Source organism: Haemaphysalis longicornis, unplaced genomic scaffold, assembly GCF_048455015.1.
Source record: "Haemaphysalis longicornis isolate Haplotype H1 unplaced genomic scaffold, Haemaphysalis longicornis Haplotype H1 scaffold_1, whole genome shotgun sequence".
Classification (NCBI taxonomy): domain Eukaryota; kingdom Metazoa; phylum Arthropoda; class Arachnida; order Ixodida; family Ixodidae; genus Haemaphysalis; species Haemaphysalis longicornis.
In genome coordinates this window covers 400801988-400816350 of record NW_027526203.1, presented here as the reverse complement: position 1 = coordinate 400816350, position 14363 = coordinate 400801988, and the positions used below count along the sequence as shown (strand labels likewise).

Here is a 14363-nt window from a genome sequence, read left to right as displayed (position 1 = left end):
TCGTGACGTACTTCCGGTTAAGAAGTGGACGTTGGCAGCATGGAGCAAGATTGGCAGTAGGTTTGCCGCGCTTGCGTTACGTCATTTCCGGTTGTTTGCTTTTAGCCAATCAGGGTTCGCCAAAAGGGACACTTTTGAAAGGGACGCAAAAGGGACAAAACTCGAGAATACCGCCCCTGATCTTTATTCCTGCGATTTCTGTTTCCCTTGTTGGGGAAAGCGTAGCAGGTCGGCCCTGTTTCTGCACTGTTGTATAGCGCCGGGTAGCAGCGGTTGTACTCCGGGTTTGGAGAGGTGTGAGTTTGCAGATGGCGCCACACCACTACCTGCCATCTGGACAGGGTGTTGTCTGCTGCAGGCTGTTTAGCCCTACCCAGCCTGTACTGGTTCAAGACGTGCCGGTATGTGACCAGCCTTATCCCAGTACGACCGGCGGAGAGAGAGTGCATCGAGGGTGTTGGTGACGTCGGCCTTGTCGGTGAAGCCTCTAGACGCGTCATGCGCTTTCTCGTTCCCTGGGAGGCCAGAGTGAGCTTGCGCCCATATGATTTGGATCCTCGGACTCGATTCCCACGGAAATCGGCCAGTAGGATTTTGAGGGCCTCAGACGATATACGCCCCCTCGAGTAATTTAGAATTGCCGGCTTAGAGTTACTTACGATGAATTTCACGGAGGAAAACGAAAGGATGCAATTTGATAATGACTGCACGAGCTCCATGGTTGCTTCGTGGTTCCCATCGAGCCTCAAGAGCAGATCAGCGGCGCTTTCTTTTTTCTCGTAAGGCGATTGTTTCCTCCATTGCTTGGTTCTTAGTTGCGGCCATTTGACACGCCATCGGGGTTTCTGCGACGCCGTAGTTCGGAGCACGGTATAGCCCAGGGTCTCTTTTGTGGCTGAGGTAATACATCATGGGCTCCTACCACAACTCGGCATCACCATACTGACGTTACTGCAATAACTACGGCGTGTGTGGCGGGGTAAGCGCTTTAAATGATAATATTCTTCTACCTGCAGTGTCCATAGCGAAGACACACTGATAACGAAAGTGCGTAAGGTGTTTTTGTTTTAATATTGACTATTAAACAGACTGCAAACCTTAACCCGTTTAGTTGGGCCCACGAAGAGCACGCAGGCGTCAACATATCCCATGGCACACGTGAACATGCCATTTTTTAAAAATCGTAACACCCGTCTTTCATTTTCTCCTTTCAAGTGATGCCATCAGCTTTCCAGACCCTTGTGATTCTCGGTCGATTCAGGTTTTTTCCCGCCAACTTTAATTAAAGTTCTTACTGTCCTTACCCTGAATAATCAACACACGGAAAGTTAACCCAGTCACTACAAAGGATATTTCAAGCTAGATATCGGCCAATGCCTTTTGAGAAACTAGCCTAATGCCACATGATGTTAAGGTTCGGGGCGTCTTCTTGGTCGCAACTTTTGCCGAAACCGAACGTGCGGCTGGGCTTAATTTGCGAATGCCCAAAGCTATGATGCGGCTTGCCAAGCCAAAAGTCGCAGCCTTCTCTCAGGGGCTCTTCACGCTCCACCCTACGATAATTATTTTTCTTATCCTCCCGGTGTTTCTTGCCCAGGCGGTTCTCGCCGCTATCTGCTGCAGCGCGCGTCGGCGCGGCTTGCTCAGCGAGTTTAACCATTTATACAGCACAGATCTTCTATGCTAACTCTCCGTTTTTCGAGCGAAGCTTGTATTGGCTGACTCGTGTCGCCGTCGGTGTTGCTGTTGGCGTCGTGCGCCAGAGCTCCCTCCGCACCCCCTCCTCGCCCCTCTCACCCGCAGCTGATGGCCGGGAACCCCTCCTTGCTCGCAGCTGGTGGCTGCAAAACCCCCCGCTCCCACAAGTGGCGCGCCGGATCTTCAGCATAAAAACGTAAAAAATAAAAATGGCAAAAATTAGATTAAAATAAACAAAAACCAGCTAGCCGCGACCTCCGTGAACTCGGACACAGAAAATAAAACATGTGTAAAAAGGGCCTAATCAACAAAAAACATAATTGGAAATTCGAAACACCCGCCATCAGGTCATCGCCGCGTGCCTCGCGACGAAGGTCGCAGATGGCGCCACGCGAAAGAGCACATAGGAAAACACATGCCAACGCACTCGTGTGCGCCACGTCACCAGCAAAAAAAGGATTGGGTTTGAATTGGTCGCGGGTTGGGCTGTGGTTGGTCAAGGGTTGGGCATTTGGTTTGAAAGGGATTTCATAAAGGATTTGTTTACGGTCTTACACAATTGGACAAGCTTCGCATGCACCCCTGTTCCTGGTAGGGGAGGGTTCTTTTCTTTTTGCGTTCGTAGACTGACCCAATCATCGCCGTAGAAGCAGCAAACCCTCGTGTTTAGATAGCCTTGGAAGCAGTGCGGGTTCGCAGCCTCCTGGACCGAGGCTGAACTCCACCCCCCCCCCTCCCCCCCACTCTCCACCTCGTTGCAATAAATGTACTAGTAGTGCTGTGCTGAGAAAATCCACTACTCTCCTCCCCACTTCGGCATACCTCTCCCTTCGGCTGTTGAGACTGTTATGTTAGGGCTGCCGTATGATGCACGCCGATAGTGCGCTACTCGTGCAATACACGAGTATACAGTGCCGTCCGTAAAAGAAGGGATCGATTGCTTATGCTTTGGTAGTACAGCGAGGTTAGGTACCTTGCAGAGAAGCTGTTGGCGTGAGCAATTTTTTTCTTCTTGATATTTTTGTACACCACGATTCACAGTTGGTTTGGCATAATGTTACACGTCAATTTTTAGTTGCCTTTACTTTCGCTACCACCTTGTTCATCATCCATTCGCGCCGTTCTTCGTGCCCTAAGTTACTGCGTGAGAGTTGAATTTTGTGGCTTCACCATGAGCGATGCCTATCGGAACCGAGCTCAGACTGCGCAGGATTTGCTGGATTATCTCAATGATCAAATCTATTTTTTAAACTGTCTTAAGTTGCTTGGCGCTACGTGTACCAATGTTTAAGAGTCTGTGACAGATAACACTGGTAGAAGACCCACTCAAACAACGAACGATACTCGCGCCACCGAGTGCGAACTTCGTAGATAACTTCGAGGGTGGCTTCCGTATGCTAGAGACGCTCACGAACGCACTAAATTGACGGCATGGTGTCGCTGTGCAGCGAACGTTTTTTGTTGTTCGTCCAAAAGTTGTATGATCCACCTATCGCGGTTCGAAAGTGTTGGAACGTAGAAGGCAAAGAATGTGGAGGTGGCGATGGCGATGGCTCCATCTACGCTGTTTTTGGAACGCTCACTGTAAATGGCCTATACGCGCTGCTCGCGGTCTAGTCTACGGCAGATATGCGTCATACTGTGCATCTACTTTTAACCTGACTTTTTATTCCGGCGTGCCACCTGGCAGAATATTTTATGCTTCTCATAGCTTACCGCTGCAAAAACTTACTGGTTTCCTCAGTTATGTCAACTGGCTGCCACTACGCTAGCACCGAAATAAGTCCCAACTACGACGGCATTAGCGGGCTATTCATTGGTGCTGTTCTGAAACGGCGTGTAACGGATCCTGTGTGTGGGATTCCGCTTCCGAGGCGGGCGGGGCCCTTCGTTTCGCGCCTCCTATCATGTTGTACGGACGCTCGATAAGCGTGGCTGCATTCGAAGGAAGAGAGACAACAAGGCAGGGCTTCCTTAAAAATACGAACTTTATTTGCCTCGTGAACCTTGTAAACCACACAGGCAAAACGTAAAAAAATCTGGTTGATATGGTATAGCTGTGTAATAAAAAAGGGGTATCTGTTTTCAAAAACACAAACACTCCAGGCTGAACACTGGGAAGGATAAACTATACTTATATTTGGCTGTGGTGGTGTATGCAGAGTCACGAGAGTGCTTGACAGGGAGTATTATACCGAGGCATAAAACAACAGCCGAACAAAATGCATACAATTCCGTACCCTGCTTAGTCATGTTGACAGAGAACACGGTAATGAACGCGGGTATACCTCCTATTTACAGTAGCGAAATGTCGTAGCAGAGAATCACTCGCGCAAGGAAACCGTCCACTCATCCCTATTTGTGACAAGATGATAATCAGATATATTAAGCGGGCCACCTTTTGAACAGACACCCCGTGATCGGACACTGTAAACATCGGAGCCCGGGGAAACAGGTGCCGCGGAAGAGAAATAAGTTAACAAAGGAGGGCGGCGCCTCGGAGGAGCCGTTTGATTGTTGCGCACCGGGGGTGGGGTGGGGAGGAGAGGCGCGCTCAGCCCCCGTGGCTGCTGCGGACGTGCTGCTCGAGCTCGAGCGGCGACTCGAACTTGATGCGGCACTCGGGGCAGCGGCCCTGGTCCTGGACGCCCTTGGCGTGGAAGCAGTCCTTGCACATGAACGACTGGCGCTCCTGCTGGCGGCCGGTGATGATGCGGCTGGCCGCGTCCAGGGGCCGCTCGCAGACGCAGCACAGCGAGCCCTTCTCGCAGTGCGCCACGTGGAAGCGCGCGTGCATGCGCAGCTCGACCTGCGACATGAGCGTCTGGCGGCACACGACGCAGGGCAGCGGCAGCGCGGGCCCGCCGCCGTGCGAGTTGACGTGCGTGAAGAACTGCTCCTCGGAGCGGAGAACCTCGCGGCAGCCGGCGCACGTGGAGCCCTTGACCACCTTGCAGTGGGTGAGCTTGTGCTCGGCCAACGTGGTCGCCGAGGGGCACATTTCGTCGCAGATGTTGCACTTGTGCTTGCTGGGACTGGCCGTGTGGCTCTTCATGTGGTTCTCCAGGTCGGAGCGGGATTTGCACGGCTCGTTGCAGTACGCGCACAGCAGGCTCAGCGACTTGTGCGCCGAGCTGCGCACGTTGTGCACCTGCTTACGGTGCGCCGCCAGCAGTGCGTCCGTGCCGAATGCCTGGTCGCAGATGTCGCACTTGGCCCTCGGCTTGACGCTCAGGTTCTGCACTCCGTCCGGGTGCAGCGTGAGGTCGGCCGCGTGGCAGGCTTGCATGTGCTTCTCCAGGAGAAACTCGACGTGGAAGGCCTGGCTGCAGAGCGCGCACGCGAACTGCCTCCCGTGGGTGTCCAGGTGACTCTGCAACAGCGGCTCGCTGGCGAACGTCTGGTCGCAGAGCAGGCAGCGGTAGGGCGCCGCCTTGGCCAGGTGCGTCACCTGCACGTGCAGGGCGAACTCCGGCTCCGACCGGTAGGCGGCGTTGCAGGCGCTGCACTTGTACACCTGGCACTCGTTGCTGTGCTTGACGGCAAAGTGGACCTGGACGCCCACTTTGGAGTCGAAGACGTCCCGGCACAGCGCGCAGCGGTACAGGTGGTGCGCGTGCACGTCCAGCAGGTGCTTCTGCAGCTCGTCGGGGCGCGGGAAGAGCTTGAGGCACGCCTGGCAGCCGTACTCGACGGACGTGGCCAGGAAGTGCGAGGCCACGTGGGCCTCGAGCTGCTGCGAGGACGGGAACTCGGCGCGGCACTCGGGGCAGCAGCGCGACATGCGCCCTTCCAGGTGCGACGCCAGGTGCGCCCGGAACGATTCGAAGTCCGGGGAGGCGGCGCCGCACTGGCTGCACAGCAGTGGCCCTCCGCCGCCGCCGGACTCCGCACCCATCATGGCCGACATGCGCTTGCTGAGCACCTCGCTGAAGCTGTGCGCCGCCAGCGTGTGCGTCTGCAGCGCGTGCACGCTGGGCAGCTTCATGCCGCAGTACTCGCACTCGTACGACGCGTCCACCAGCGACGAGGCCGTGGTGGCGGCCGGCGGCGACTGGCGGGACACGGCGCGGCCACTCGGTTCCGGCCGCAGAGGCCCGCCGTGCGGCGGCCCCACCAGCGAAGCCGCTGAGAAGGGCACGTGCGAGCTGCGCACGTGCGCCTGCAGCGACTCCAGGCTGCCGAAGTCGCGTCGGCTGCAGAAACCGCACGCCAGGGGCTCATCCCGTGGGCTGCTGCTGCCGGACCGCTCGGGAACCTGCAATAGAAGTCAGCGGCTATGGCAATACGCCCGACGAGCACAGACAAGCATGCCGGGCTAACGCAGGACGCCTTGCGTCTCTCCCCGCCATCTCCAGTGGGGACGCCAAGTAATCTATTTTGAATATGCCGAACGTGAGCTGGAAGGAATACTAAGGCTCGATACAATCTCCGTCTTCCCGAGTGACCGGGCACGAAGGAGAAAGCTCCTCTCGGGGCCTTACAATAGCCAAAAGGAAAAAAAACAAAAAACAAGCGTCCAAAAGAGAAAAAAAAGATCGTTCAGCAAACAAAGCGGGCGTCGTCTGAGCCCCTACCTTGCATCCTATTCATTTCGCCCCGGAAAGAAAAACCTCGCCTTTTTTGTGTTACCGCTGTTTTTTTTTTTTTTTTTTTTTCTCGATCGGAGCCCCGATCCTGCTTACAACGCGCACCGCTGCATGCAAATACAAGCCGGCACCGTCTTGGCGACTCCGATAGAGCCGCGAGTCCATATACCGCTAACAGTTGGACATCGGATTTATTCTTCTTTAGTTTTTATTTTCTTCCTCAGCCTGTCCCTGCTGTGTTAAAAAAGAAGGGTCGAATAGCGCGTCCAGCTTCAGATCTGCGCGCTGAGGATTCTTCGGCGTCTAGATCTTCCCAAACCTTTTTGTATGGACTATTGGTGGACGCCAGCGCATAGCCTCCTTAGAATATACGTATTGAACCGTGCATCCGAAGGAGTCCAAATGCTGGGACCTCACGAGCTTTCTCTGTGCTCTTTCGACATAATGCCTCCAAGCTTTGACAAGGCCATCGGAAATTCGCGTGAGTGGCCGAAGACGCAGCTTCGCAGCCAAAACAGGATACATCGGATCTTGCTAGCACAATACCCATGGCGCGCACAAGAAATCCCTTGCACGCAGTGCGTCTGTGATACCCAAATAAGGAGCGTACAAATGAAGAGAGACCGGGCAATACAGCTTTACGAATACAAACAGGGAAAAAAATGGGCTGGGGATTCTTTTTACAAAACAATGAGTTGCTCTGTTGCCCAGCCAAATCTAAAGGCGAGGACGTGTAGCAAGCGCGCTCAAGTTATATACACGCAAGTTATATACACGCGGTCCAACTTAACAATGATGGCTGGGTTTCACTGGAATGCTCCATGCCGGGAGTCACAATTCTGCTTCCAGTAAAATTCACCTTGCCAGGGCGAAACGTGCCGATATTACGGGTGGCTGGAGGATCGATACTATAATGTGCTGGGCTAAAATAATTACACTCCTTTCAGCGTTTTTTTTAAAGAGCGGGTGAAAAAAATGAAGAACGTCAAACTCCTGCACTTGCGACAGTTTCGTGTTCTGAATTGGTAGGGTTACAGCTTTACCTAAGCGGAAAAATGCAATGTAGTTTGCTTTAACGAATTACGACTAGAAATAGCGTTACAGCCGTTTTCACAAACAACGCTTGGGCGCCGAAGAGGCATTGTCGCATCATTTGGTTTAAAACTACTATTGATTGCTATCTGTGCTAAAGAAAGAGACAAAACTGATTACTCCTAAAGCAGCATCTCAGAGGTCAAAGAAAGAAGAAATTTGCTTTAACTGACGCGTATTACAACGCGAGTTACAGCCGTTTTGCGCAACCATCCCATATAAGCTGAGATATCGCGGTGGGCGGAGCGGCCTACAGCACGTTTTGACTATGCGCGCTGCGACCTCACTGGTAATCATAAATAAGGGAAACTCCGCACAGCTTACACAGCTTATAATAAGCTTATACGCTTATTGGCGTATAAGCTTGGTATGTATGATTTGAAGATAGATGTTTTAGAAAGCGAGCTCGGATGTTTTCAGGGACAGTACTCCTCCCATTGAAGATTTGAACAAGAAGAAGGGTTTAATGAAAACAAGAATATGCTCTCGTATATTAAAAGAAAAATCCACGCCCGTACAACGGGCGCATCATGGATATACGTCCCAGCAAGACCCCCCCCAAAGTGGCAGCAAAGCTCACCGATTTGCATCCGTTCACCAGGAGCTCGCAGTTCGCTGGGCCTGGGCTGCCACCGGGTAGGCTCAGCTTGTCAGTCGAGCACGAGGAGCTGTCGTCCCGGGACATTGACGTCTGTGAAAAAGAAAGAAAACAATAGTGGTGTCGTCAACACCACGCGGCCGAGAGGGCCGCTGTGCGTGCATGCATGGAAAGAAAGCGCCAAAGCATGCTCTCTGTAATGACGGTCATGGCGAGGACGTCTTTGTAGTTTTATTGGCTCCGGCGCGATAAATTTGCGGTGGGCACGAAGTGAAACGCTGCGCAGCAAGTGGGCGCTGCAGCATGGTTCGCGTTGAAGTTGCACTCACCGAGCCATCGGCAGGTGCGGCCAGGGCGGCGAGCGGCCCGTTGGTCGAGGCCAGGCTGGAGCCCGGCCGAGAGAGCGCTGCGGCGGACGGCTCGATGCCGTTGGCGGCGCTCTTGCGGTGGTTCTGCATGTGCGAGGTGAGCGCGGCCGCGGTGTTGTAGCCGCGGTTGCACATGGCGCACTGGAACGGCTTGGCGTGGTCGTGCGTCTTCATGTGGATCTTGAGGTGGTCGGAGCGCGAGAAGGCAGCCTCGCACTGCGAGCAGCGGTACTTGCGGTCGCCCGTGTGCAGCTTCACGTGCCGGTCGCGGCTGCGCTTGTGCTTGAACAGCCGCTGGCAGAAGTCGCACCGGAAGGGCATCCGGTCGCTGTGCACCTGCATGCGCGTGGTCGCAGTCGGTCAGTCAGTGGAACGGGGAAATTCGACGCAGCATACAAACGCAGCGTGACAGGAGGCGCAGCATGGGCGAGCGGGCAAAGCAGCAGAGCTGGCCCTCGGGTTGCGTACACCGCGGTCGCTAATGCCAAGGGCCACATTGCTGGCCGAATTGTGCATGCGGCGATAGTTAGCCGCCTGCGAGCTTGTTACGCGAGCGCAAAGCTCATTTGCGCTCGCGTCAGCCTGCAAGCGCCGTATTACGGACATCCGCGCGCGCACGGGAATGGCCAGATGAACGGGTCCCTGCGAGAGGCGAGACACTCCCCGGCCACGATTGACGGCGAGTTGGCACCCATTAGCGGCCGCGCCAGATAAACAGGGCGAATGTGACGCCGGGGCAAGAGTAACCGGCCGGCGCTAATCCACTTTGGCGGAGGCCAAGCAAGGCTCAAATTAGATGATCCAAATTGCGTTGTCGCACCTCCGCGAGTGCTGCAGCCAGGTCTGCCGGCCGCGGTTCTCGCGGGCCCCGGCACGTTAATGCGGATCGGGTAACCGCATTGCGGGCTCGGTTTTGTTCTCGGGGGACCGGGGGTCTGGTCAGCGTCTGCTGCCGCCGGGGAGCCGCTTTATGTCTGGCGGCGCTGAGCGGGTGGAGGCCGGCCCCTCTCGTCAAAGATTTATAGCCTTTTTTATAGGCTGGCCACTCTCCGGGCGAGCCTCGATGCGAGACAATTGTCAACGGAGGGAAGAAAGGCTCCCACGAAACGAGCTCTCTCGCGGTGCCCATACCTCGCGCGCTGTCCCAGAAATTGCCAAGCCAAATAGCTAATAAAAGCGGCCATTGTTGGCTCAGTATGCCGAAGCTGCGCAGCGGCCGCATAAAATGCCCGATATGTTTACATCCGCTGCTTTTCCTGCTGGGAGGCGCGGGGGTGGTCGAGCCGTTAATGCACCGGTTGGGCCCGCCGCGAGGCGCGCACCATGCATGCGTGCAGCCGCGGGTGGCAGCAGCAGCGCCGTGCCGTACCTGTTCGTGGCGCTTGAGGTAGCTGAGCCTAGGGAAGGCCTTGTCGCAGAAGTGGCAGGCGTAGGGCGTCGCCTCGGTGACGCCGATGGTGAAGGACAGCTCGGAGTCCGAGCAGGAGGCCGGGCCGGCGGCCAGCAGCGAGGGCGGGGGCGACAGCGATGCCAGCTCGTCCTCGGGACTGCCGGACGAGGAGCGCCACGAGGAGGGCGTGCCTGCACCCGGGGCTGCCCCTGGGGACAAGACGCGCGGTCAGCGCCCGCCACGCCCGTCCGGCCTTGCACTGCCGTACAGCACACAGAGGCGCGGGTCGGCAGAGCCGAGCGCGCATTCGTTCATTCCCAACACACCGGCGTGGCTCGCAATGGGAGCCGCTCGATTAGAATGCGCCGAGTGTACGGACGTGATGATACTGAAGATTCGGCACAGCTGATGGACCCAATTAGGCGGGCCGGGCACCCTGGGCAGCAGCCGGCGAACCCTTGCCGGGCCCCCACGACAGCGGGGCGCGCAGGCGGCAGCGGGCCGCCCGCGGGGCCGGCCCAGACGCGCTCCACGGGGGGTCGCGCCGCGCCCGGCGCAGCGCGCGTTTAATAACCGGCGTCGCACAGGGAGGAAGTCCGCACAATGGCCGACCGCAGCGGCGCTCCATAAAGCCGCCCCCCGAGCGTGACCCCCTCCGCCACCCACCCGCGATCAGGGAAAATAAACCTCGCGAGGGGGCCCCCTCTTCTCGGAACTTGTCGGCGTCTGGCGGCCGTTTTGTCAGCCCCATCGGTCGGATTTTCGGGCCCCAAGGTGGCCCTCCGTCACGGAGAGGGCGAGAAAGCGCCGTTTCACGGGGCCTTGTCTAAATCAAGCTCCACCCAGTTGGGCGACGGGGGGCTTTTTCGGGGGTCCGTTTGCTCGCGCGATGGCCGCTTGCTCATCCTAGCTGACAACTCAATAGAGCGGGCCACAGGGTGACCAGCGCACAAAGGGGCGTCCAGGCCGGATTCCTCGAAGGCCCCCCGCCGCAACAGGTCCGGACGTCTTCATCGCTGCCCCGTTGTGCGCAGGCTTACGCCAGCCCTTCGTGCCTAAGACACGGCGCCACTGGACGCCCCGCTCGCCAGGGTGACAACCGCATGAATGGCGACGCCGAGGCGCGCGCGTACGTGACCACCATTAGGGAAAGACCGCTCTCTCGTAAAACTGCCCGAGATAAGATTCCTGTCCCCAGGGGCACCTTGCGTGCATGTGACAAAAGAAAGCGACGCGGGTCAGGTAAAGGCTGGCAAGAAAACTAGTTCTTCCTTCCTCTCTTCCTCGGTTGTTCCAAACGGAGGAAAGCATGTGGTCGCAAGACTCGCTCTCCCGTGCATGATTTTGCGTCAACAAGATAACGAATCTTCGCGATCACGAAGTCGTATACTATGAAGCGAGCCATACTGGTTCCCCGAGGTGACGCGGCTGAACGCAGAGCACCGGAACTCGTGTCCCGTCGCGGCAACCATACTGCACAAAAGCAAAAATGGCCGTTCGCTGACACTACGTTGAGCTATGGTTTCAGCAGCACAGCAAATACAGACAGAGAACTAGTACACAATACCGTATACGTCTATCCTGTCCGTACCTTTGCTGTGCTTTTATTTTTAACAGCTGAGCTGTTTTTCAGATTGAGCTTGGTCCGGTGGCGTTAGCGGGACAAAAAAAAAGAAAACAAGCTGCGCCGCTTGTAAAGGGTGCATCACCGCAAATAGGGTATTATAACAGTGAAGCCGGCTTTCACGCCTGTTTGAGTGTGAGCACAAGGGGAATATACGTATGCGCACTTCTAACTATACCATTTTAGAGGTAATAGTCTTTTTTGGGCCACACAAAAACGCAAAAAAAATGGCGCAGCTTGCACTAGTGGTGCAAGGCTGAACAAACAGTATAGCTGGAGGTGGTCGACCTAGCTTCTTCCCCACTGGCATCCGCTGTCACTGTGGGGTACCGACCGGACCGTCTTTGTAAAATCCGGCTAAAGCTAGCCTCACCACTAACCTGGCCTAGCAAGAACATCGCAGAACCTAACAAAAGTTGGCCAAGCCTAGCAGAACTTAGCAAAATTGTAAGAAGCTAGGTCGACCCCAGCTCCGCTGTTTCTCCAGTCTTGCACCACCAGTGCAAGCTGCGCCAATACTCGTAAACTGCACGGGTCGTTTGGAGGCCTCGTGTTGCTAGTCTGCTTCCAGCTTATGACGTTTCTCAAAGCCAATGCTTTACAGTATACTCACCTATTTTGTTCATTATTATTATTATCAACAATGTGGTTAACACTGTTGTTAACAACGGACGCCATAACGAAACCATACTCAACTGTCCTTCTTTTCGCTAAATTATAGGAGTATATTAGCCCCTGGTTTTCTCCCTCCACCCCAAAACTCTACCGCTCGGTGAAAGCAAAACGTAGATGTTCGAGTTCAACAGGCATGGGAAAGTACTTTAAAAGCACAGAATAAACAAACGTCTGTACGTAATCAGAGGCCGGCGGGACGACTTCTTGCGCTGCAAAACTCCACAATCGGGCTATGTGCTCATAGATAAATGAGAAAAAAAAACAGAGAATTGGTTTTCTTCTCCCTTTTTTATATTCTTGAGTGAAACCCCGGCAACCAGAGCAGAACACAAAGTCTTGTTAATGCAGTTTCATAAATGCACTGCAGTAGCTGCTCGTCGGAAAGAATCCCCATGCGCATCCAGCTCTCAGCAGCGGGGTGATGACCGAGTGGAAAGCTGCGGGGTCATCATGCAGGATGCTCACGCCTCACGAGAAGCGCAGACCACTCCCCGAGTTTCTTCAGGAGCAGCGGAGGGCGTCGCTTCGTCCCTATCAAACGACATGCAGCGATCACCGCGCAGCCCAGCCACATAGCGCACATGGATGTTAGCTCATCGTTTTTTTTTTCCCACACCCTTACTTCAACTTCGGCTGACCTTCGCCCATTCACTTTCAACAGTGTCTCGAGGAAAAATCTCTCCCGCTCGTTCGTAACACGCATTTTGATGTGGCGTGGCTCTCGGTTCCCTGGGCTTCTCCCCATTGGCTTAGAAATTCATTTGCAACTGCAGCCGAATCGACCTTCGGATGGCATCAATGCGCGCATGGCGCAAACTCTCCGCAGACGGCCAAGCAGAAATTTAATCTACATACCTATTCTATACCTATTCCATATATCTGTATAGCCTCGCATTCGAGCGAGTGTGACTTAGCGCCAAAGAATGCCCCGCTTTCTTCGGGAGCGCCTCCTCCCTCAGCACGCTGCAAGTATTTCGCAGCTCGAGTGCAGGTGACGTGAAAACCGCACTCAAGTTCTCCAAAGTTAACGCACCACCAAATAGCAACGAAGGTCAAGGCAAGAGTGTACGACGGTCGCTCAGGTTACGCGCGCCCAAGCCGGTTGCGACGATCCTCTCTGGAAGACGCGCCGAGGGAGCCTGCGCATCAGTGCGGCGGCGGCGGCGGTCCACTGAGAGTGTTTTTGGCAACTTATCGGCATCTCTCGGGGCGGCCAGATTGGGCTGGCAGTCACGGTGGAGAGGACTGAACGAAGAAGCCGGACGAGCGTGGAAAGCGAGAGCCCCGTACGCGTGGGCACTTTTACGACTTCGCCAGTGTCCCCACCGCGTCTCCTCGGCCGAGGTGGTCTCCGCTGGGCACACCCGTGGGGGTCGCAGACTGCGCAGGGGGGGTCAAAGTGTCGCCCGCGTGGCCGACTCGGTGCCACGCACGCGCTGCTCACCAAGCGCGCGGGGGGCGCGCGCGGACGCGCGTCGAGGAGGTCGCCGCCAGATGCAGCGCCCAGATAGGCACCTCCGCCAGCTTCGCCGTTCGCTTTCGAGCAGCAGACCCCCATGCGGTGGCTGTGTTGAAAAACCGTGCCACCTTCACTGGCACTCGGCACAATGCAGCTGTCACGGCGCACCTTCCCGTCAAATCGTCCCTGAACACTGAATTCCGTAACATGTCAAGTTTTCGGAACAGTTTAGGACCAACCGAAATCGGTGTCCGTTTAGACGTTTCCCTGCACTTGCCGCCCTGAAGAGATATCTTTCACATTTCTCCACCACTCCCCTACTCCCCTTCTCTTTTAGGTGAGAGGAGCACCGCTGAATTTCGACCACTCTATGTGGAACCGGCCAACATGCCGGTTCTCAATGGGCACTCGGTGTAAAAGAGAACATTTTTGATGCGCTTTTTAATTGAGAAAACACGTAGCGCCCGGAGTGTGCGTGCCTGTGCGACAAGTTCATTTGTTGCGCAAATGTAACAAACCTTACGGGCGGTTCCTGAGTACCAGTTCTGAAACGCACGAGCTGAGTACCAGTTCTGAAACGCACTCTTAATCCCATGGTGGTCGGGATTGCGGTAACAATCGCAGCCGCACCAGAATGGTCTCCACACATGTTGCGAGGGAAGGGAGAGTTAGTTCCCTCGTTCCCTTCTCCACAACTTCTTCGACGCAACCTAATGCTTCCTGAGAAGCAGATGGAGTGCAGAACGCATCAGGACATTCCACCGCAAATCACAAGACAGCGGAAGCGGGCCCACAGAGCGCGTATTTGCAAGAAGAGAAACAACAGCATTCAAGCGATTTGAATTGAAGGGGACGACGCGATAACGCGGG

At 55.4% G+C, this 14363-nt stretch overlaps 1 protein-coding gene across 4 annotated transcripts in view; it reads right to left on the bottom strand.

The window, feature by feature from the left end:
* Positions 1 to 3668: 3668 nt before the first annotated feature.
* L (zinc finger protein Lobe) overlaps positions 3669 to 14363 on the bottom strand; it is a 203644-nt gene continuing 192949 nt past the window's right edge. For all 4 annotated transcript variants that reach the window (XM_077686806.1, XM_077686807.1, XM_077686810.1 and 1 more), the window contains 4 exons: positions 9715 to 9944; positions 8307 to 8681; positions 7960 to 8070; positions 3669 to 5956 (listed from right to left, as the gene is read on the bottom strand). In XM_077686806.1, coding sequence (XP_077542932.1) covers positions 4253 to 5956; positions 7960 to 8070; positions 8307 to 8681; positions 9715 to 9944 — 2420 coding nt within the window. In that variant the 3' untranslated portion in view covers positions 3669 to 4252. The remainder of the gene's footprint in view (positions 5957 to 7959; positions 8071 to 8306; positions 8682 to 9714; positions 9945 to 14363) is intronic.